Source organism: Mizuhopecten yessoensis, unplaced genomic scaffold, assembly GCF_002113885.1.
Source record: "Mizuhopecten yessoensis strain PY_sf001 unplaced genomic scaffold, ASM211388v2 scaffold716033, whole genome shotgun sequence".
Lineage (NCBI taxonomy): Eukaryota > Metazoa > Mollusca > Bivalvia > Pectinida > Pectinidae > Mizuhopecten > Mizuhopecten yessoensis.
Window position 1 is genome coordinate 15,498 of NW_018479914.1, and position 23,895 is coordinate 39,392.

At 36.5% G+C, this 23,895-nt stretch overlaps 1 protein-coding gene across 3 annotated transcripts in view; it reads left to right on the plus strand.

Moving 5' to 3' along the window:
* Positions 1 to 23,599, plus strand: part of LOC110441566 (deleted in malignant brain tumors 1 protein-like) — a 28,790-nt gene extending 5,191 nt beyond the window's left edge. The window contains exons 1-9 of one of the 3 annotated variants that reach the window (XM_021484753.1): positions 8,268 to 8,530; positions 10,224 to 10,314; positions 11,583 to 11,691; positions 13,181 to 13,290; positions 14,929 to 15,093; positions 18,923 to 19,013; positions 20,544 to 20,668; positions 21,018 to 21,275; positions 21,531 to 23,599. In XM_021484753.1, coding sequence (XP_021340428.1) covers positions 10,236 to 10,314; positions 11,583 to 11,691; positions 13,181 to 13,290; positions 14,929 to 15,093; positions 18,923 to 19,013; positions 20,544 to 20,668; positions 21,018 to 21,275; positions 21,531 to 21,811 — 1,218 coding nt within the window. In that variant the 5' untranslated portion in view covers positions 8,268 to 8,530; positions 10,224 to 10,235 and the 3' untranslated portion in view covers positions 21,812 to 23,599. Of the gene's footprint in view, positions 1 to 8,267; positions 8,531 to 9,241; positions 9,377 to 10,223; positions 10,315 to 11,582; positions 11,692 to 13,180; positions 13,291 to 14,928; positions 15,094 to 18,922; positions 19,014 to 20,543; positions 20,669 to 21,017; positions 21,276 to 21,530 lie in introns of those variants that run through there. The other 2 variants (XM_021484751.1, XM_021484752.1) reach the window with 2 other exon arrangements.
* Positions 23,600 to 23,895: the final 296 nt, after the last annotated feature.

Consider the following 23,895-nt stretch of genomic DNA (forward strand, 5'->3'; position numbering starts at 1 on the left):
ACAGGACATATACACCTTGGTAGCTTGTTCCTCGTACAGGACATATACACCTTGGTAGCTTGTTCCTCGTACAGGACATATACACCTTGGTAGCTTGTTCCTCGTACAGGACATATACACCTTGGTAGCTTGTTCCTCGTACAGGACATATACACCTTGGTAGCTTGTTCCTCGTACAGGACATATACACCTTGGTAGCTTGTTCCTCGTACAGGACATATACACCTTGGTAGCTTGTTCCTCGTACAGGACATATACACCTTGGTAGCTTGTTCCTCGTACAGGACATATACACCTTGGTAGCTTGTTCCTCGTACAGGACATATACACCTTGGTAGCTTGTTCCTCGTACAGGACATATACACCTTGGTAGCTTGTTCCTCGTACAGGACATATACACCTTGGTAGCTTGTTCCTCGTACAGGACATATACACCTTGGTAGCTTGTTCCTCGTACAGGACATATACACCTTGGTAGCTTGTTCCTCGTACAGGACATATACACCTTGGTAGCTTGTTCCTCGTACAGGACATATACACCTTGGTAGCTTGTTCCTCGTACAGGACATATACACCTTGGTAGCTTGTTCCTCGTACAGGACATATACACCTTGGTAGCTTGTTCCTCGTACAGGACATATACACCTTGGTAGCTTGTTCCTCGTACAGGACATATACACCTTGGTAGCTTGTTCCTCGTACAGGACATATACACCTTGGTAGCTTGTTCCTCGTACAGGACATATACACCTTGGTAGCTTGTTCCTCGTACAGGACATATACACCTTGGTAGCTTGTTCCTCGTACAGGACATATACACCTTGGTAGCTTGTTCCTCGTACAGGACATATACACCTTGGTAGCTTGTTCCTCGTACAGGACATATACACCTTGGTAGCTTGTTCCTCGTACAGGACATATACACCTTGGTAGCTTGTTCCTCGTACAGGACATATACACCTTGGTAGCTTGTTCCTCGTACAGGACATATACACCTTGGTAGCTTGTTCCTCGTACAGGACATATACACCTTGGTAGCTTGTTCCTCGTACAGGACATATACACCTTGGTAGCTTGTTCCTCGTACAGGACATATACACCTTGGTAGCTTGTTCCTCGTACAGGACATATACACCTTGGTAGCTTGTTCCTCGTACAGGACATATACACCTTGGTAGCTTGTTCCTCGTACAGGACATATACACCTTGGTAGCTTGTTCCTCGTACAGGACATATACACCTTGGTAGCTTGTTCCTCGTACAGGACATATACACCTTGGTAGCTTGTTCCTCGTACAGGACATATACACCTTGGTAGCTTGTTCCTCGTACAGGACATATACACCTTGGTAGCTTGTTCCTCGTACAGGACATATACACCTTGGTAGCTTGTTCCTCGTACAGGACATATACACCTTGGTAGCTTGTTCCTCGTACAGGACATATACACCTTGGTAGCTTGTTCCTCGTACAGGACATATACACCTTGGTAGCTTGTTCCTCGTACAGGACATATACACCTTGGTAGCTTGTTCCTCGTACAGGACATATACACCTTGGTAGCTTGTTCCTCGTACAGGACATATACACCTTGGTAGCTTGTTCCTCGTACAGGACATATACACCTTGGTAGCTTGTTCCTCGTACAGGACATATACACCTTGGTAGCTTGTTCCTCGTACAGGACATATACACCTTGGTAGCTTGTTCCTCGTACAGGACATATACACCTTGGTAGCTTGTTCCTCGTACAGGACATATACACCTTGGTAGCTTGTTCCTCGTACAGGACATATACACCTTGGTAGCTTGTTCCTCGTACAGGACATATACACCTTGGTAGCTTGTTCCTCGTACAGGACATATACACCTTGGTAGCTTGTTCCTCGTACAGGACATATACACCTTGGTAGCTTGTTCCTCGTACAGGACATATACACCTTGGTAGCTTGTTCCTCGTACAGGACATATACACCTTGGTAGCTTGTTCCTCGTACAGGACATATACACCTTGGTAGCTTGTTCCTCGTACAGGACATATACACCTTGGTAGCTTGTTCCTCGTACAGGACATATACACCTTGGTAGCTTGTTCCTCGTACAGGACATATACACCTTGGTAGCTTGTTCCTCGTACAGGACATATACACCTTGGTAGCTTGTTCCTCGTACAGGACATATACACCTTGGTAGCTTGTTCCTCGTACAGGACATATACACCTTGGTAGCTTGTTCCTCGTACAGGACATATACACCTTGGTAGCTTGTTCCTCGTACAGGACATATACACCTTGGTAGCTTGTTCCTCGTACAGGACATATACACCTTGGTAGCTTGTTCCTCGTACAGGACATATACACCTTGGTAGCTTGTTCCTCGTACAGGACATATACACCTTGGTAGCTTGTTCCTCGTACAGGACATATACACCTTGGTAGCTTGTTCCTCGTACAGGACATATACACCTTGGTAGCTTGTTCCTCGTACAGGACATATACACCTTGGTAGCTTGTTCCTCGTACAGGACATATACACCTTGGTAGCTTGTTCCTCGTACAGGACATATACACCTTGGTAGCTTGTTCCTCGTACAGGACATATACACCTTGGTAGCTTGTTCCTCGTACAGGACATATACACCTTGGTAGCTTGTTCCTCGTACAGGACATATACACCTTGGTAGCTTGTTCCTCGTACAGGACATATACACCTTGGTAGCTTGTTCCTCGTACAGGACATATACACCTTGGTAGCTTGTTCCTCGTACAGGACATATACACCTTGGTAGCTTGTTCCTCGTACAGGACATATACACCTTGGTAGCTTGTTCCTCGTACAGGACATATACACCTTGGTAGCTTGTTCCTCGTACAGGACATATACACCTTGGTAGCTTGTTCCTCGTACAGGACATATACACCTTGGTAGCTTGTTCCTCGTACAGGACATATACACCTTGGTAGCTTGTTCCTCGTACAGGACATATACACCTTGGTAGCTTGTTCCTCGTACAGGACATATACACCTTGGTAGCTTGTTCCTCGTACAGGACATATACACCTTGGTAGCTTGTTCCTCGTACAGGACATATACACCTTGGTAGCTTGTTCCTCGTACAGGACATATACACCTTGGTAGCTTGTTCCTCGTACAGGACATATACACCTTGGTAGCTTGTTCCTCGTACAGGACATATACACCTTGGTAGCTTGTTCCTCGTACAGGACATATACACCTTGGTAGCTTGTTCCTCGTACAGGACATATACACCTTGGTAGCTTGTTCCTCGTACAGGACATATACACCTTGGTAGCTTGTTCCTCGTACAGGACATATACACCTTGGTAGCTTGTTCCTCGTACAGGACATATACACCTTGGTAGCTTGTTCCTCGTACAGGACATATACACCTTGGTAGCTTGTTCCTCGTACAGGACATATACACCTTGGTAGCTTGTTCCTCGTACAGGACATATACACCTTGGTAGCTTGTTCCTCGTACAGGACATATACACCTTGGTAGCTTGTTCCTCGTACAGGACATATACACCTTGGTAGCTTGTTCCTCGTACAGGACATATACACCTTGGTAGCTTGTTCCTCGTACAGGACATATACACCTTGGTAGCTTGTTCCTCGTACAGGACATATACACCTTGGTAGCTTGTTCCTCGTACAGGACATATACACCTTGGTAGCTTGTTCCTCGTACAGGACATATACACCTTGGTAGCTTGTTCCTCGTACAGGACATATACACCTTGGTAGCTTGTTCCTCGTACAGGACATATACACCTTGGTAGCTTGTTCCTCGTACAGGACATATACACCTTGGTAGCTTGTTCCTCGTACAGGACATATACACCTTGGTAGCTTGTTCCTCGTACAGGACATATACACCTTGGTAGCTTGTTCCTCGTACAGGACATATACACCTTGGTAGCTTGTTCCTCGTACAGGACATATACACCTTGGTAGCTTGTTCCTCGTACAGGACATATACACCTTGGTAGCTTGTTCCTCGTACAGGACATATACACCTTGGTAGCTTGTTCCTCGTACAGGACATATACACCTTGGTAGCTTGTTCCTCGTACAGGACATATAAACCTTATGCATCTGCATGTGTTTCAAAGGTTGTGAAATATTTTCCTAGTTTTTCACTTGTGATATGTAGAATTCATGAACCAAAGTCAGTACAACATTTAACCAGATATAATTGTCCCTATGTTTGGTAAACAATGATTTGCTAGATATCGTTTCCTAGTATTTTGAACAAGTCGAAGAAAGTACGTAATTATTCTTGCATTTTGCTCAAAGTGAGTAATGTAATTCTTTTCATGCAGAAGTTGACATATGATTTTTAATGATAAAATAATGATGAATTTTTATGTTCATTGCACGATCGTCATCCTGACGTTATTGCAGTCAATAATATAGCAGTATCTAACCAGAAACAAGACCAATGTTCACTTTACCTTAAAACGATGGTGACCTATGGGCTTTCCTTCAAATGAGGATTGACTTATCGCAGATCGTATATATCTTCACTGCAAACACCGAAGTTGTCTAAATATATATTTCATAAATTCGATCGTCTGCAAACTTCCTTATTGCTTTCACGCAAATGAACAGTCTCGGAGCATTTCACTTCAATTTGATGTATTTTCGTATCATGTTTGAGTCCTATTTTATCCTTGTGTTTTATACATATAATTCTTACAAGTGGAAGGGAAATGAAACAGGATACTCCACAGTATCGGCACATGGAGACAAAATGAAAGCTCCAAAATAAATACAAATGAACAGCAATAGGAAACGATGACATATCAACACAAAACAAAACTTATTGGTTATTGGTAAACAGAACATATCTATTCAGTTTTAAAAAGCGTAAGCAGTTTATAGGTAAAGAGGACAAAATTGTCAGTAGAAATTCTGGTCAATTAGTAAATTGGTACATAGGACACATAATTTTACTTAAAGAGGTATATTGGCGCATCTGTTCAGGTATAACCTACTTAAGTATGATATTTATACATGTAAGAAGACACATGGTAGGGATTTGTAATTAATATTTAAAAGAAACCAAGATTGGGATGCTATAGTTAACAAAAATGTGGGTGTAGATCAATTAGATTTGATAAAACATGATACCTCTCCTCGTAAGACAAGCGTAAACTTCAAAGTAACATGTGGAAGGCTATCATATTTAATTAGCACACACTAAAAATGCAAAACCTTCAGTATCCGTTGAAGGTTTCACATGCATTTCCCTCAACACTGTACAAGTACGTTCTTTTGTGATTGACCTTAACTTTCTCAGCAGGAATATAACTTTACATGAAAGTAAGCATTAGGTATATCAATCAACATATTATCAAACATATTACACTAATACAATTTCACTCTGCAGGGTCTGTAATAAAACAGGATTTCTAATTATCTACATATGAAATTATTAATTAACTAGTTGAACAGAACATGAAAATAATTTGTGAATTTGCATATACTGTGTCTTAATATTCCAGACTCGGAAATTTATTTTTAGAACCATGATATTATAGGAAGCTATGTTACAACGTCTTGAGGATGTGATCATTATCTTACCGCTCTAGGTGAAATTCGGGTAAAAATATATTACCTCCTCACTTTATAATAATGTAACACAGGTTCTCCTTACATAGCAAAGTAGATTTGTAGATCATGATACCGATCAGAGATTATCAGGTTCGATGTAATGGATAGATTTCCCTCAGCAGGCGGTCGTATATTAGTATCAGATTTAGATGCTGTTTGTACATTATTTTAAGTAAGTATTCTACCTGTTATCAAGTTTTTCATGCATTGGCAACATTATAATAATGATAATACATAATATAGCTTTATCGTGTTAATTGAAAAAAGGGATATTTAATGGTTTTACGTTTATTAATGTATATATTTCATGCCAGAATATAAATATTTTTCACGTGTACAAAGCACGAGTAAAACATCTCTGTAAAATCATAGGAGTGAAAAATATATGATATTCAATGGTGAAATCTATTATTGTTTACTTTCATTACATTTCTTTTTAAAGGAATATGTCGCAAATATTGCTGCATAAAAAAGCGCGGGAAACAGTGGCGTGATATTTGACGCCAAGTTTTTCCTACGTCACTCTTGGCACCAAGACATAGCGCCATTTTTAACGGGTTACTTAACGTAACTCTGTCGTTCGCTGCCCTGAAACAAAAGTAATATCAATTGTTTAGTTAATATGTTAACATCGTACCGTATAATTCAAAGGTGTAACAAAACAGCCACTTATTATGCCGTCTCTTCATCTGAAGAAAATCTACGCAGTGAATAAAAAGTACAGGGTTGACTAGACAATATCTAAAGTGATATCTTCATATGAATGCAAAGATATAACACTTCATAAATATTCATCGCAGTTAAGAATTTAGTTTTTATCAAATGAATGATTCCTGATGTTTGACTGGTGAAAATATAATAAATCAATATAATTTATTATGTTATCCTTCGGGCACCTTCCTGACATGAATGCCATACGAAATAGCGTAAACAATAATACTTTCTAATGAATATATATATTTAGAAAAGTATCTATAATGAGTTATTGGTTGTATTCATGTCTTAATAAATCCACTTCTTTCTTATTACAAATCGAACGTGTTTCACTTTGATGAACCTGTATTTTTGGGTGCATTTTACATCCAAATACTTCTAAGTTTCGAGATTCAAAATGGCTGATGCTAAAATATAAATACAAATAATAAAAAATAAATGAATATATACAATAGTACATAATATATATAAATGCAAATATAACTTAATTGCTATTCAACCTATTTAATATTGCTTGATGAAAGTTAAGATGTCTCAAACCTGAATATTTATTGATTGTATTGATAGTGTAAGGGGCAATGTTACAAGTGTTACCTTTAGCACTACTTTATATCTGTGTATGGTGATACGATACCGACGTGTGTTAAATGTGTGTTGTTTGTTAAGAGGAAGAAGCAATAAGAATATTACTGCATTAGGTGCCAGAAAAGTAGCGTCTGATGAAGCAGTGCATTGTACACTGTGAATAAGACGTCTCACAGAAACTTGACCCTACTTTCATGCCGTCGCTTGGTCACTTACTTTGTCAGTGTTGTAGTGAGGTAATAAATGTCACTCGTTTAACAAATTGTCTAACGTCGCGTAAGCACAATTGTGCCATGGATTGCCTTTCAGGTATCCTCTTACAAGTCGTACAAGGTGCCCGAGCAGAATTTCCTTGGCCTACATGTTTCGGAAAACTGAGTGTTTTAACTATTTACTTATCAATGAACATGTTGTCACCATATAAGAAGGAAGAAAGCCCATATAATGTCGATATATAATAAGTTACCTATTGGGAATACTAGTATGTGACGACACAATGGAGAAGCGACATGTGATTGTCAAGGCCATTTACACGTAATGTCCCAACAAATTCACACGTATTTTCCATATACGTGTCATATTCGTGAAACAAAAATCATTGAAAGCTCCCTATTTATTTATTTTTGTTTCATGAAAATGATAGTGGAAGGCAAATGTTGGCTTATAAATTCGTTTTAAGTTCATGTTGTCTTTTATATCATTGTACATGTACGGTTAATTGTATATCTTATTATAATTTTACAAGTAGAGTTGTCTCATATGTATTAACAAAGGTGCATTTCTCACGCTATTTGAGGATGCACTTTAGAACATCCCGAGGTTTGGCTGTGGAAAACGAAATGTGATTTCCACTACGTGTCAGTAAATACAATAGACCTTATAATGTAGAATGTTAAGTGTTTATAAATTTGATACAGGTAGTGTATATCCTGGGGCTTCCTTACGTACAAAACACATTGCGTAAACACTCGAAATTGTGTGCAATATGGCGTCAAACATATGATGGAGAAAATAGATAAACACACCGCTTACATATATAATTAACATTTCCAATGGTAATGTTTCGTCATTGGTGAAAGCATTTTTTAAGTTAAACAAAAAAGTAAGAAAGTTTATCAAAGTGGAAAATCATGAAAACAACAGAATAATTATAATTGTTTGCTTACCAAACTTTGTACATTGAGATGTTGCACAAACAGAATGAAGTAAAGCAAGCTTGTTATCTTGTCGGTACTGTGTCGTCTGGGGAGCAAATAGCTGTAAGTTTTATTACTAAGTAAGGTTAATGTCACAGAAGGGCTATGTTACATGATGTCTGGAACACCTACCGGCCGATCCTGTTACGTGGGGTGTCTCCTTATCTAAAACTCATCTACTCATGAGCTCAATTAGGTATAAAAAGGATCTTTTAAACATTGCAAAACACCACTTATTAGGAATAGTACTGTGAATATTTGCCGATGCAACAATTCACATTATCTACCACTGAAAATGCACTTAAAGAGTGCAAAACAAACGGAACCTATGTCATACCGACGGTCTAGTGGCAAGTATTGTGTTGACAATGAAAGGACACGAAGACAATTAAAAGGTAAGGCAAAGATGTTATCATTGCGACAAATCCGCTTCCGTCTGTCATTCGCGTACACTTATCAACCATTATTCATGAGTTGAACTGACAGTGATTATTTCAAAGAAATTAATTGATATCGTCTGGCAGTCCACTGTGTCGAATATGTTTCCTGTTGGCCTAAATATTCCTAAAACGGTCGTGTATGTGTTCTAAAGGCTAACAATGCTGTAAGTGTCCCCACGAGATTTTCGCCTGATAAACTTAAACCGAGACCACCTTAGATTTCTCCCCACGAGGACTGTTGTTTCATTCATGTTTGCAACTGAAGTAAATTCAAGTCATCTAGTACAATTGTGAATGAGTGTTTTGAGGGGGAGAGCTTGTCTTCGACCTAGAACTCTGCTTCCTGCCCTAAGCAAACCAGCCAGTGGAAGACTTTGACCTTATGTTAACTGTTCTGCTTACATGTGAACCGCGAAACCACAGGCTAAGGATCGCTATACAAAATTTAAATCTTGCATACTCTGAGTACAATGCACAATTATGGACAAATTGGCCTGATTTCGAGCCCCTCTGCTTGAGGTAAATGTCTGATACCATGGTTTCAGAATACTGCCGGACAATTGAGAAGTGTATGTGTGTGTGTGTGACAAATCGCAATTTTAGCACGGTGATCACACTAGCTGTGTATATAATCACTAGGATGTCTACCGATGCGTCAGACTCGGGGTAGCCCTTTAATGTGCAGAGTGTGTGGGACTCAGGTAAAAAGGGAATTACCGTGTACACGTATATCACAGCTGTCGCCACAGGTACATCCCAAGACACTGCTGTGTTACCGTTAGGACTGTATATTATACACAGGTACGTGGTGATCAACTGTGGGAAAGAATAACTTGTTACACACTTTGTACACATTTAAAGAATTACATATATTGGACAGTACAGGAAGGTTTTACAGACACAAATTCATGAGGGAATATAATACTATCTAAAAATTTATAACTTGGTAATAGAGCTGTTACTATTCCTCTTTAACATTTTTTTGTTTGGCTTGAATTCATATTTTATTCAGGTATGAATATATATCACTCAATTATTTAATTTCCAGAAGAATACACTGGCAATGATGAGAATGATTTAATATTATTTCAATAATAGACAATAACACTGATTCTTTTTCTGAATGTATCCAAATAATTAAGAAATAATATTTGTCATTTGCATTGTCTTCGAATTATGGTCTTGTTCAGGCTATTCTCTTGTTTTTTGTATTTTTTTCTTTTTTACTGATCTATCATTATATTTTAATAAGATTATTTTGCATAACACTCCACAATCAATATCGTTCGAGAAAAGAGTATTTATCCAAGGTTTTTTTTATAGGAAAATATTATGATCTTTAGCAGCAAAGGCCGTGATAAAATAGACAGACGATAGTAAGACACTCACGTGATGATACAGAATGACAAAAATGCAATGTATTCCTTGTGTATGACTTAACTGATAATTGGAGATGACGTTATAGCGGTCTAAATATCATTTACGGGAGTTGATGATAAAACGTCTAACAATCATATAGTATTCCTTTATTCAAACTCTCGTCATTATATAGGTGGTAAAGCTGAAACAAACTATATGTAATGTTATATTTTTTAATATAATAATACCTCATGTAAGTACAATAATAGCTTATTTTTTCTGATTTCAGAATAAACTGATCATGTCAATGTGCGCCGATGGTAGGAAATACCCATTGACCGTGCTACAGCTGTGTATTGCCAATGTACTGGTCACATTCGGTAAGTCTGTCATATATTATCTCGGGAATGTAACAAAAATACATGTCTATGCCAATTAGTATTTAACGGCAGGCTCTGTCAGCATTACTTTTGGCAACAAATAAATAATGTAATGTTATACTGATTACAGAATATATAATGTAATTGATATGCATATTGTTCGTATCTGGAATATTTTAGAGAAACAAAAAACATGAATAAGGGGGTGGATGGACTATTCCTTAATAAATTGCATGTGTGTTAAACCTGGTTTATCTGAAATACTACAGGGTTTTATAACGATTTCTTGCTTTCATGCATATTTAAACATTTACACACATTTGTAAAGTGGCATTGCTATATTCAGTCCGTTTAACTATCACATAAATACCTGACACAAAATACGATTCAAACCATGCATCAGACCGCTGTCACGTATGTCCCTTGACAGAGGACCACGTAAACCTTACAATAAGCCAGATTCGACACCAGCCCAGTAACATTTCTGTTCTGGCGTGGTGTGACTCTCATTCAGCTTTTATCAACTTGAGTCAATTAGCTTTGACATAAACGTCACCTCTATTTTATTTCTATTCAATAATAATGGGAGATTTTTTATGTAGTTCCTAGGCCATTAGCAGGCGGTATGCATATAACCACAACTTAATGAAACAAAATGATAATGCATTGCTGATATAATTTATTTGGGCGATCAAATTGCTAGACGCATCAGATTTCTACAAATTCGCTATATTGTTTGCCTGCCGTGTCATTATAATGAATACCTCATTTACACAATGTGCAAATTTACCTTGTTTTTGTGTTTTCCTTCTATTTTAACATAATGATATTTTTTTTAAATTATATAGTGTATTGTATTTTTTACATGAAACAAAATTCTGCTTCATCTAAGCTATGTCAAGAGTGCATTTAAATGACACATTGCATACATGATTCCTTTTATAATTTTTTTTAGATTTCAATAAATATTTTGGACCGTTTTTGGAATTTATGAAGTTTTGTAATATAGAATGTACAGTGTACGAAACACGTGGATGTAAAATTCGTTGTTTATTTTACCATTTTATTGTATTTGGTTACAACGTACAATGTAAATGCAGTAACTATCACACGGTTTATGAAGCTACCCAGTTCACGTCGATTCAAACGATTCTGCATATGTTTAATTCCAAATGATTTATTTCACAAATACGTTTTCGCAGCACGTCTCTATATATGCACTACTGCTCCTCATCACTTTCAATAATTTACTTAATTGATGCTTTCAGTTTCATCTCAAACATGCAGTGTTGTTGACCCAAATGTGTTACCGTCCACATCAGAAATGACGGTGTTCTCCTCGCCTGGGTATAATGCTGGAACCGGGACCTACAGCGCGTGAGTTTTAAATGTCAAAACAATTCCATTGCTAATGTCAAAGCCTTTATCTCCGAACATTGCAGACATATTTAGAATACGTTAATAAAGGCATGCTTTAAAAGCGATAAACATGTGTTTCGCTTTCTGGTTTTTTTTTGTACTGTAATTGATTGCAGTAAACCAAATTAAGGGTTGTGAAATATGGTAACTAGCATTATGATATGGAACGTCAATTGCTCAAATCGTGTTAGGCAAACAATGGCATCGGGTTGCCTAAAACAATCCCCAGGAATGTTGTTATATAAACAAATATGGTATTTCGTGTTGAACTTTGTTGTACTTGCCGTATGAGGTTTATCGATAGACGTAAAGGTAGCATATGTATACGATAATATGTCCTCAGTGATACATGAGAATTACGAGTAGAAGTAATTGTTAGCAGGATGCACGACAGGTGTTCATATTCTACGGTTATCAAAATAAAAACTACAAACCTATCAGGTTAACCATATCACAACAAGTTGAATATAAAGCAATTTCAAACAATAAGTTTCTTCCCCTGAAATTGCATATAAAAAAAAGCAAATGTTACTTTGGAAAATACCTCCAAGGCAAGTTTTGACACTTTGCAATATTTCTAAGAATTGTTTCATTATGTTTGTAATATAAATTATGTTGATATAGTACCTTCTGACCTTGTCATAGCATAGGAATCCACGTATCAGTGCACCAGTACACACTATCATTGATCATATACCTTTAAATTTCTCCTCATAATTAAAACGTCCTTGAGTAAGCAATGTGACATACTCTAAATACCAGGCAAATACTTTGGTTCCGTAAATTGTCGACACGCAATTTGTAGTGTGGTCTTTATTTCTATCGAAGAATAATTTATGAAGAAGATTTATACATACCATTTAAAATTGAACGTTTATCCTTTTTATGTGTAAATTATAAATAGAAAGTTTCAAACCTTATTAAAATAAACATTTCCAAATGACTGTTTGTAAACTGTACTGAAATATGTTCTACATTCCGATTTAAAGCTATTTTCAAGTTTGACTTCGAGTGTCAGACGCTTGTAGACTATTCCCTATTGTTTGAACGTGTAAATAAATAAACAAAAGCCAATATTCTGTTGTCTTCGGTAATTTTCGGTTAACTCTATGTCTTTGTCTTATGTCTCTAGCATAGACTTCTGCTTTTTCATTAATTGATAATAGCATTAAATTTAATGATAATGCAACATTTGTGAAGGAATCTACTTTTGCATTTTCGCGCTGAATTGCTCTTAGCGAAGTATTTCACCCATAGTGCCTGTTTCGTTTACTTGCTATGTTATTTGTTTTAATTATTGAACTTCTGTATTTGATTAGTTCATTAAGTAGTATTTATTACGTTACTATTTCAACAACTTTCCTTTTTTCATTTTTAGCTGCCTAGTTAATTTGGTTTTATTACACGTATGTCTTTATATTCGGAAAACATTGTTTGTGATTTTCAGTGATATGGACTGTTTCTGGCTGATAGACTCTGGGGCGGCTGACCTAAAGTTACTGATATTTATGACCTACGACACATCATGTCCCGGCGATAAAATATTTATTTACGATGGTAAGAGCAATATATCTTTGTTTTATCTTAACCTCTTTCCTTCTTGTAGTACAGAAAGAATGGCAACTCATTGCCAGTGTGGCATGGTAAATAGTAATTAGAGTATCTTGTTTTTTAACGTTAAACTTTCTTTAATCAACCTTTAATAATGTTTGCTTGCTAGTATTAATCATTTAAATTAACATGTGACAGTTAACTATAATGTCGTACAATGTGACATTATTCCATGTCGGTCATTTCCTGTTGTCTACAGCACTCGGCCGTGCCTGTACATTGTTATCCCTCATAATGTTTGTACTCTTCGCAGTTCAAGTTTACGGGTCAGCTCTCCTCATGTCGTTCAAGGCCATCACCACAATACTGAACATTGTCAAAAGGAATAAATGACTTCCTGATAACCTATCTAATTCATAATATAAATAAATCTTTCCTATTGATGTGAAAGTGGTATTGCACATGAGTGTTTCAGATACGAGTAGTAAAAAAAATACATTACTGTTGACAAACGAAAAGAATATTTTTACATGAATTATGATACATAGTGATGCCATGATAGATATGTTCTGTTACATAAAGAGTTCCTTCTTCTTCCCGAATATTAACTGGTTAAGTGTAATAGTCATTGTCCAGTCTCATAACTGCGTTATTCACGAGTTGGCCTGTGGAATTCAGGCGTTCAGTGTTCTTTTATTAAACTGGGAAAGTCACGACATATGTACACAATGGAGAAGGAATGTTGTAATAAAGCACACATGTACCTCATAATCTGATAAATATTTAATATGAACTGATCGTTGATATATCAATGCAAGTTTTAAAGAAGTCCATGGTGTATGAGCAAGACACCAACTTAAACTGATGCCTCCAGCGTCGCTAGCTAAGAGTCAAGTCCATGTTTAATATTTGGTTTACTGTTTAAACTATAAATAAACCTAATTTGAATATAGGTTTATATTACCGTTTTGCATACCTGTGATGGACCTGTATTTACAAATCCAGTGTAAAGCCTCTAAATACATCTATGAACTCGAACTGCTATACCATAACACTAGGTATTATCATACATAAATGGTTCCGCAATCGGAAAATTGTCAGGACTTTCCAAAATATTTATTTCAACTTATAAGGCCATAAGGCCCACAAACAGGGTTGTTAACAACTAACAGATTACAAGTAAAACACATGCCACAACATCACAAACGAAATGTAAAATTATTTAAAAAATACGTGATAATGTAAGAGTAGTCTTAATTCGACAAAACAAATCCCTCATGGTTTCCGTTTGACGTTTGTCGCTTGACCGTAAGGTTAACTATTAAAATTCAACCTTGTTCAAGCCTGTCAGCGTCATTATTTGGTAAAATTAGTTTATTGAAAATGAATCATAAACCGAAAGGAACAACAAAAATAGACTAAGAAATACGATGCGTTATTGTTTGAGGGTAAATATAAGAATTAAGATGTCTCCTCGCAACACTTAAGATGGTATGAAACCCCTTTGCTCACAAAAATACTCCATCCAAGCTAGTAAAGGTAAGTCATAAATGTATACAATAGTTTCATAATAGCTGTAATTATTTGTGACCGCAAATTGCTTATAGCATTGAAAAATGACATTTATCATGTGGTGTTTCCTAGGTAACGCCAACACAGACACAGCGCTGGCCAATGGCGTGTGTGGAACCCCATCAGCTCCAACACCGTATTCCACCACCCAGCGATACGCACGTGTGGAAATGGTTTCTGACAGTAACGTAGAGAAGTCGGGGTTTCAGATCGACGTCATTGCTGCTAAAGATTATTGTAAGTTAAGAAATGTTATTTTGATAATAAGCTTTAACCGTGTCATAATTGTTCACTGAAACGAATCACTGTAGAAATTAAAGGATATGAAACAAGTTCAATGTACATTAATTGTCATCAGGTGACATTTTTGCTTCATGAACAATGTTATTTCACAACGAGTTTGGCATCTTTTTTTAATCCTCATCGTTGTTTCCCATAAACATGTTTTGAATGATTTTATCATAAATAATGAAGGTTGTCTTGGAAACAGATGATTTTGTTGTTTAAATTATCGTCCTGTTGTTTCGCATAAACGATAAGATCGACATCTTGTGATACTTTTGGTTTTAACCTCCCTGTTGTTGGTCATAAACAATGTAGGCTGTGTTTGACACCCGGTGGTTTAACCCTCGTCATCATTACGTGAGGAATGGTATTCTAGTAAAGCTGTGTTAGTAAAACTGTCATTGAAGATAAGGCACTGGTGATAAATGAGATAAAGATCCAGTAGGTGTCGATAATGTAGCTTCAGTGAACTATTGTTAGTGCTGCCATAGCTAAAATATTAACTTGCAATAAATTATCAGAATTTGAGTGGTACTTAATGTCAGTCTACAACACATAATATCTGCGCTTGTGGAACATGTAAGTACTTATTAGATAATATTTCTGTCATGTACAGCGAATATGAACTTTACTAGATTTTAAAAGAAATGGCGTATGTGTATATTATTAATGTCAATGACTAATATATTGCCAATGTCAACACAACGACTCGTTAAATATAAATCCTACCTCACTGTTCTGTCTTCTTTGATAGTGTAACATTTTCTCACATTACTGGTATAATATACTGAAGAACAGCTTACCTCGCTCTACCAACTCGTTTATATAAAACATAAAGGGGGGTCGGATGGTGTAGTGGAAAGCACACTTGCCTTTCAACAAGGCGGCCGCGGTTCGATTCCCCGATCGAACGTGAAAGGGTATGTGGCCACCTGCCCGACCACGTGGGTCTTTTCCCGGTATCCCGGTTTCCTTCCACATTAAGACCACCCGCGCAGTAACATCCGGGCCAACAAAAGTGATTGAAATAAGTTGTAAAATATTGCTTCATAATTGTTGTAAAAGAATTAAAGTTTATATTTATATAAAACATTCCTTGCATCTTTGACTCGCTATAATATACTACGGTATACCCTACCTCACTCTACCAACCCGTTTAAAATAAAACGTTTTCGACATCATTGACCTGTTTAAAATACTTAGGTATACACAACCCAGCCACACTAACGCTAATTTACTGCACTGAAATACAAAAAAAATTTGAATTCATGCTGACTGTATCATTTGAAATAATTTGGTTAATAGAAAAGAAATACAATATTTGGAATATAGGTCAAACGTTATCACTAGAATGACATGATGTGTCAATGAACTCCCCAGGGAGAGCGGAACGCACTGTCATTAATCTAATTAAAACCAAAATATTTAAAACATTTCTATCAATAGTTCCCAACGTAAGATGTGTGAAATAAAAACAGTTCCGACTAGGGTTGTGAAACAGAAATATTAAGAAAGGGAATAATTAAGATAGTGTGTTTTAATGGATAAAGCCTATTTACGCTTGTAGATCAATTTACGGACTTCATTTAGGGGGAGGCAATGATATCACGGACGTCCCGACAGGGTACATATGATTACAATTTAAAATTTAATACTAGCAGATAAGCAGTCATTGATGAATACATTAGTCACTTAAACAAATTAGGTAATTAAAAACAAATGTACTTACTAGGTCGTGGTCCAGTGGCATCTGATATCCACTTTGAAAGGTCATTGATTTTCACCTGAAATTTAAATCGTCACATTCTTATACAGCGCGGCAATATTTAATCTGAATGAATATATATATGCCATTGCAATTTTGCTATCTGCCAGTGTTAATCGGGCAGAATTAGAATTGTAAATAAATGCGGAAAATTGTTTGCCATTTTGAATTTTAACGAATATAAAGGTGGAGTGTTTAGGTTGTTTCTGTCACTCCCTGCTCATGTTGACTCAAAACAGCCCGAATCACATTCCCACTATGTAATTGTAGATGTTCCAAGCCCACCGAAGCTACCTATACTCAAAATCAACGTTTTACCTCAGTATGCAATGCTATTTTTCTAATATTTACGATAGTTGATTTATAACCATTATTTAAATCATATGTTTAATCAGTTGGAACGTTTGATACGGTTCGTTTTAGTATCCTATTTTTTAAAGAGCAAATTAAATTGAAACATCCCCAACTAGGCATTTTTAATATACCAGTTGATATATTACCACTATCAGTCACTACGCTGTATAAAATGCCGGGTAGGACACCGCTAATGTTATGGGGTCGAATAAATATGTCAGCTAAACTCACGTTCTCAAACACATGTCAGTGTATATTTCATTATAGGAATAACTTTCCCACGACGAATACAATTGCATGTTTATAGATATTAAATTATTCCCGATGCTCAATACTTAGAATACGTTATGAGAAAGGTTGCACGCCAGACACTATGTTAAAATGTCTACAAATTTCAACCAGACACTGTCAGGCGTTGAAAAGGCCTAGTCATAAACTTTGTAACAATACATATATTACAAACTCTGCAATAAACAATAAACCTTTATATATTAGGATAGAGTTCATACTCATTTCTATTCTAGCGTTTCGATATATTCAAATAACGAAAATGTTATTCCTTAGTTTTATTTACTTAATGTTACTGGCGATAATTATGTTTCCTTCTGCAGAGTCTAACTGCTAAGAAAATGTCTATTTGTCAATAAATGTGATGACACATTACGGATATTTCTATGTGATACTATTTATGGCGCAATTACATGATTTTAATCTTTTCTAACCAATTAATGTGTTCTTCAATGCGGAACGACCACTAGAACATAAGGTCACTCTTTTGGCAATGTATTACCCCAATCACGTTACGTAGCATATCTACATGTATAACAAATGAACGAAAATGCGATACAAAATCAAATCAAATTATTTGAAACCTATTTTTGTTTGTAAAGTGATATGTTTCCTATTGAACCCTTTATAAAAAATATACACCACCAATATATAAATATTGCCGTAACTTGAACATAAGGGATGCTCTATGAATGGTGTTACTTATATTTTCGGATACACCTGTTGTACAGTATCTAATGCACTTTCGGGGAATTTGATTTCCCTCGTGGGTTTTGTGGAGGGTTCATCATGACTATAAGTTTTGTTTTCGCATTAACTTAGTCCCTGTTGTTGCTGCAAAAGTCACGTTCACATGTCGCTGATTTCGAGCTATTGTTTCACATTTTTATGCGACAAAGTTAGGTAGTAAATGTTCACTTACATGTTAATTTTAGCGACCACCCTCCTGTGAAATTCGAGAAATTTCGACATTTTAGAGGAATGATGAATGGATATACTGAAACGATATATTTTTTATCAATAGATTGCGTAATTAGACAAGTATATTTAAAATGTGTAAATATTTACCAAAGAAATTTTGGAAAGAACAATCAAACGATGTAAGGACTTTAATACTTGAAGGAATATTACCACATAGAAATTATTCTAAATCCGTTTCCTTAAGTGTTCTGATGTGTGATCAGCTAGGCCACAGTAAACTTAATCAGAATTTGGTCCAGATAGTTTATCTCCAGTAATTCCTATAATACTCTTCTCAGCGTGTATGACGTATGAACTACACACTGTTTGTGTTTGTTTAGTGAACATTATCAGATAGGTCGAACACGTCACAAAAATTTAACGCTCTGATCTCACTGCCACTGTTTGTTACAGCGGGAACTGGATGTACGGCCACACAATCCATCACAGCCACCAGCTCGTATCAGATGCTGACCAGCCCTAATTTCCCTGACAAGTACCCGAGGTAAATATTGCTGTATAGACAGCATTTGTACTCGATTGTGTATATCTCATCATTATCAACACTCTCCGGGTCTGAGGGTCATCATGCTGAAGACGGTAGCAGCCTGAGTGACACTTATCCTTATCTGGCATTCGAGATATGCTGTTCGGGTCGTGGCTAAGTATCATGTCTATAAACCACTTATAAAAAAACAAACACAAAATTATGTAAGGTAAACTTCTTAACTCCACCTTCTTTCATGTCCAATTTATACCTCCCCCGCCCTCTTGTCTTTTCTCTGATATAATGTGTGGTCACGCATATTCATGCCATTGTACTATCGCAAACATGCTTTTATACACTTATGATATACAACACAAATAGAAGCAAATATGAAGCATGCAATTTTACTGCTAAAATACACACGGTGGTTTCACCTATTATAGACGCCATGACGAGGACCAGACCATACACAGTTCCTCTTCTTTTCCAAATACAAACTATTTTATGAAAAAAACCCGCAACAGAAGTATCAGATACCATGAAATTCATTTAATGCAAATATTTCATATTGAAATCTACAATAACGAAAGTGAAAAGCAAGCTTCAAATATGATAGCATTCAAGTCGTCAGTTTTATAATCGTGAAAAGCCGAATAATATGTAGTTCTCCTGCGAATCGTGTTACAGTAAACAATAGTTGCTATATACAGTTACAGTTGTCATGGACTAAATAAATACGAATACGAGCACTGAATGGGACATGCATAACAATACAGGGCGTGGCAGTAATATATGCACTTCTGATAGCACTGTCTATTGAGGCCGGATGAATGTTGTCACCGAGAGTTTTACTTATCCTTGATGATAGCTTTATCCGGTTGCTCTATCAAATACCTACAGGAAACTGTTTGCCATCTGCAGAAATAAGAGACATCTGCAGATGGCAAACAAGTTAATACCACACAAGAAATGATGGTATCATGTAAATCAATCCAGGAAATTGTTAAGTGAAAAAGTCATTTCGTGACTTCCTCGGTGACAATTGATGACACGCTTGTATCCTGTTACAGCGAATTCGTCACATTTTGACAGACTTGTTTACAAAGATATCAACTGACCTTCTGGTGTATAAATATCTCCTGCAAACAAGTTGTGAAATACACATTATTTCTATCGGGTACTCATTCGAACATCATCGGTAGATAACTGCAATGACTGTATAGGACATGCACGTTTATTGTATTGTCTTACCTAATCAATGTTCAACATCAAAACATCTCACCCACTGGTGGAGATATCTCTGTGTACATCCAAACACGAGCGCAAGATTCTGTTTATCCTTAAGTTTCATATCAGCTGTTAAATGCACTGCTCATACAATGATGCGTTACACTTGGCTGTTTATCAGACATACAGTAAAAGCCATCACAGTGTTAACGATGCACAAGGACCCAAACACAAGACCTTGCTTTTATATATGTCGTATAAAAGGAAAGCATGTTTCTCGGCGGAAATCTGTTAACAAAGTCATATCAAATCTATTTATAGTAACAGTAATTGCCGATGGGCCCTGACAAGTCCAGATGGATACCTCGAGATAGACGTAATTGTAAGTGACGTGGAGGACGACGACCCGACGTCATGTGACTACGATAAGTACCTGATATATGACGGTAGGTGGCGCAGTAAAAAGAATGTGTTGATAAGCTACCGTGAATATCCTTTCTGTAAAATATTAACGCCATGTGTAAGATAACGGTAGTTACATACTTACTCATGGGAACAACCTATTTAGCTTGCATTACTATATATGTATCTGGAAATTTTCATGACGGTATATAGGGCCATTTACATCTTATTTTTTGGAACAATGTTCACTGTTTCCTATGATACGCATTCAATGAATGATTAAACACAGTCCAATACATCACCATGTGTTCCATAAACATGACATTCAACCTACACGTTTATGATCTCGTATTCCGGTGTTTTTATGCTGATCTCATACCATATTTATTGTAGGAGCCAACAAATGCGACAATAACAATATAAAAATGATATGCTCTGAATATCCAAAAGTGACATCCTACAGTAATAACTCCACGGAATCAACGGTGACCGTCACACTTGAGAGTGACGGTTCCGTCAACAGACGTGGATTTCTGTTGCGCTTCCGGTCCGTTTCCACAGCAACCACTACTACACCTACTACTACAACCGTCACAACAGCATTTATCTCCGCCATCAGTTCCACAACCGCCCGCACCACAAATGGTCAACGTGAGTAATTGTTTATAATTAAATATATATAAATATATTAATGACAATTGAATTCCTTTCATTACTCAGATACTCCCCCATGTTAGGATCACCGAAAAGTCCTTGTAGGACGAAACGGCTGTATGGTGCAGTGTAATTCGTTTCTGGCTTCCTCATCAATTACTATTTGGTTTGGCGCTATCACGTGTATTTGTCTTACGTTCATAAGTCAGTAGTCGCACAACTTGTTTACAACTTTTTTGTTATTTATTTCAGTTTTAGAAATGAACATGGAACTACTAGTGGGAGTAGTGTTTGGATCCCTGCTGCTGATATCATTCACGATTATTACTGTTGTTGTGGTGGTCAAAAAGGTATCCATGCCTCTTGAGAAAACAATAACACCAGTTCAGCCGTACAGACCACGTCCACAACCACCAGAGGTACAGCCTCGACCGCGACGGTCAAACGGCAGCACGCAACGACCATCTCTTCCTAACGGACACAAGACACAGGCGGCGGGCATAGGAACGACACGAATCGTCAGTGCCTGGTGACAAGATTAAACAAACACGAAACGATGACGTCATGCTTAGGACACAAACCTATGATGTGGTTTATGAGAAGGCATGGTTAAGTGACGTTACGATGGGATTCTTCATTGATTGCTTACTATTGCAATGTGCTGAGTAGGGTTACATGTTGAAATTACTGTGAGTACCCTATGAGAACGCGTATCCGTGTAACAGATTACCGTGATGTCACTGCCGGAAGTCTCATTCACACAGCTCATGCAATTCTTCGAATTTCAGAGCGCAACCAACTGTTGTTTTTTGGAGCCAACGAGAGGCTGAAATGTGACTATGCTATGACTGTAAAACAGATTTTATATCTGCATTGCCTTATTTACCATCGTCAGATGGAAATGCTTACATTGCCCACTGATGTAAACAGAACGGGCCTTGTGCAATACTACATTCCTTCATTCCAACACATCATCCATATTAATTTATTTCAAACTTAATAGTTTTTTATAATGGTAAATGAAAATTTAGGTTTCAGCACCTTCGTCTTCGTTTTTCCGAAATGTTCATAGTAAAACATAATCAAAATTAGTAAGAAAACATGTTTCCCTCCGTACAACTTAAAGGCTGAGAACTAGTGCATAGATTAATGTTGAAAGATTACCCAGATCATATTCGCCAAGAAAATATGTTTGTGAATATTATGAGCATAGTGGGCTACTTTAGCGAGATTCAGTTTGGGCGATTTGGCGGACTTACAGGTTAATCGCAAAATGTTAAGCATAAGCGAAATCATATGTAGTAGATATGTTCTAACATTTTTAGTTTTCTGTTACCAAAGTACTCGAACTTCTTAATTTGACTGCACCGTAGATATTGAACTACATTAAATACATGATAATAAATGTGTAACTCGGTTATTAAAATAGAAATCTGGTGCATAATTTAGAAACATCGCCAAATTTTTAATCTGGAAAAATATCGTTCTAAACAGTGGTTTCATAGTGGATGTAACACATGATGTTAACACTTAATTAGCCACTGCCGTAAATATAATATACTAGTAGCCATTAACACCGATATGCTTTAACTTTAGAAATGACGTTCGTTGTCAATGAGTCGTTTACCAATGAAAAACAAAAACAAAACTATAGTTAAACGTCGTATATAACACTAAAAAACAACGGTATCAATGTGATGATGCTAACAAGGTATACAAGAATACATTATCTTGTCAGTGTACATAGATAAGTCCTGAGTACTATAGTCCGGAACCTATCCCAAACTATAGTCAACGAATCAATATAACTAACAAACAGCGCTTTGATTTCAAACTCTATATATTTTGTGTGTAGTTATTTATAATAATAAAATATTGCAATGACGACTGCAGAAATATTGCATAATGATGAAGAGGTGTGGATGTTGAATACATGGAATGTGTGGATGTGTTTGTACTAGTTAAATGACATTTAATGGAAGGTTTGTTTGATTTTTTGTACAAAAGGAATGATAGACTAATGAGTGATTGAATTGAAAAAAAATACTTGCCAAGAGATTTGTACAGGAAGATGTAAGTAAGATAGAGAAAGAAATGGTTGTAAATAATGTGACATAGTTATGTGATGTTATCATAACTTTACCCGGTGTATATTTGTTATCATTGTATTTTTTATCTTGTTTAAATACCAATTAAAATGATAAATGTGATTATTTTATAAAGAATGATAAAGGAGCTTATCAAAGGGATATGCGTTCTTTGATTTTTGTTATTCATACAAAATAAACAACAATATCAGTAAAGTAGGAAATCTAAAAAATATTTCTTTTTTAAAGATTGTTACAATACGTTATTTTCATTATCAAGAAAAAATTGAAGAGAAAAAAAAAGAGAAAAAAATAATGAGAGGATACAACAGTCACGGGCCGTTACTTACTTTTATAAATGTTTTGGAAAGTTTCTAGAAAGACCAGAATCTCGATATGGTTTTATTAACCGCAGTAATAGCCGACAATCGGGTCAGGACAAAACGTGGTATCAGAGGGAGACGAAGGCATAGCCAACATGAAGATCTTGTTCCAAAATTGTTTTTTCTGAAACCAAGACAACTGGAGAA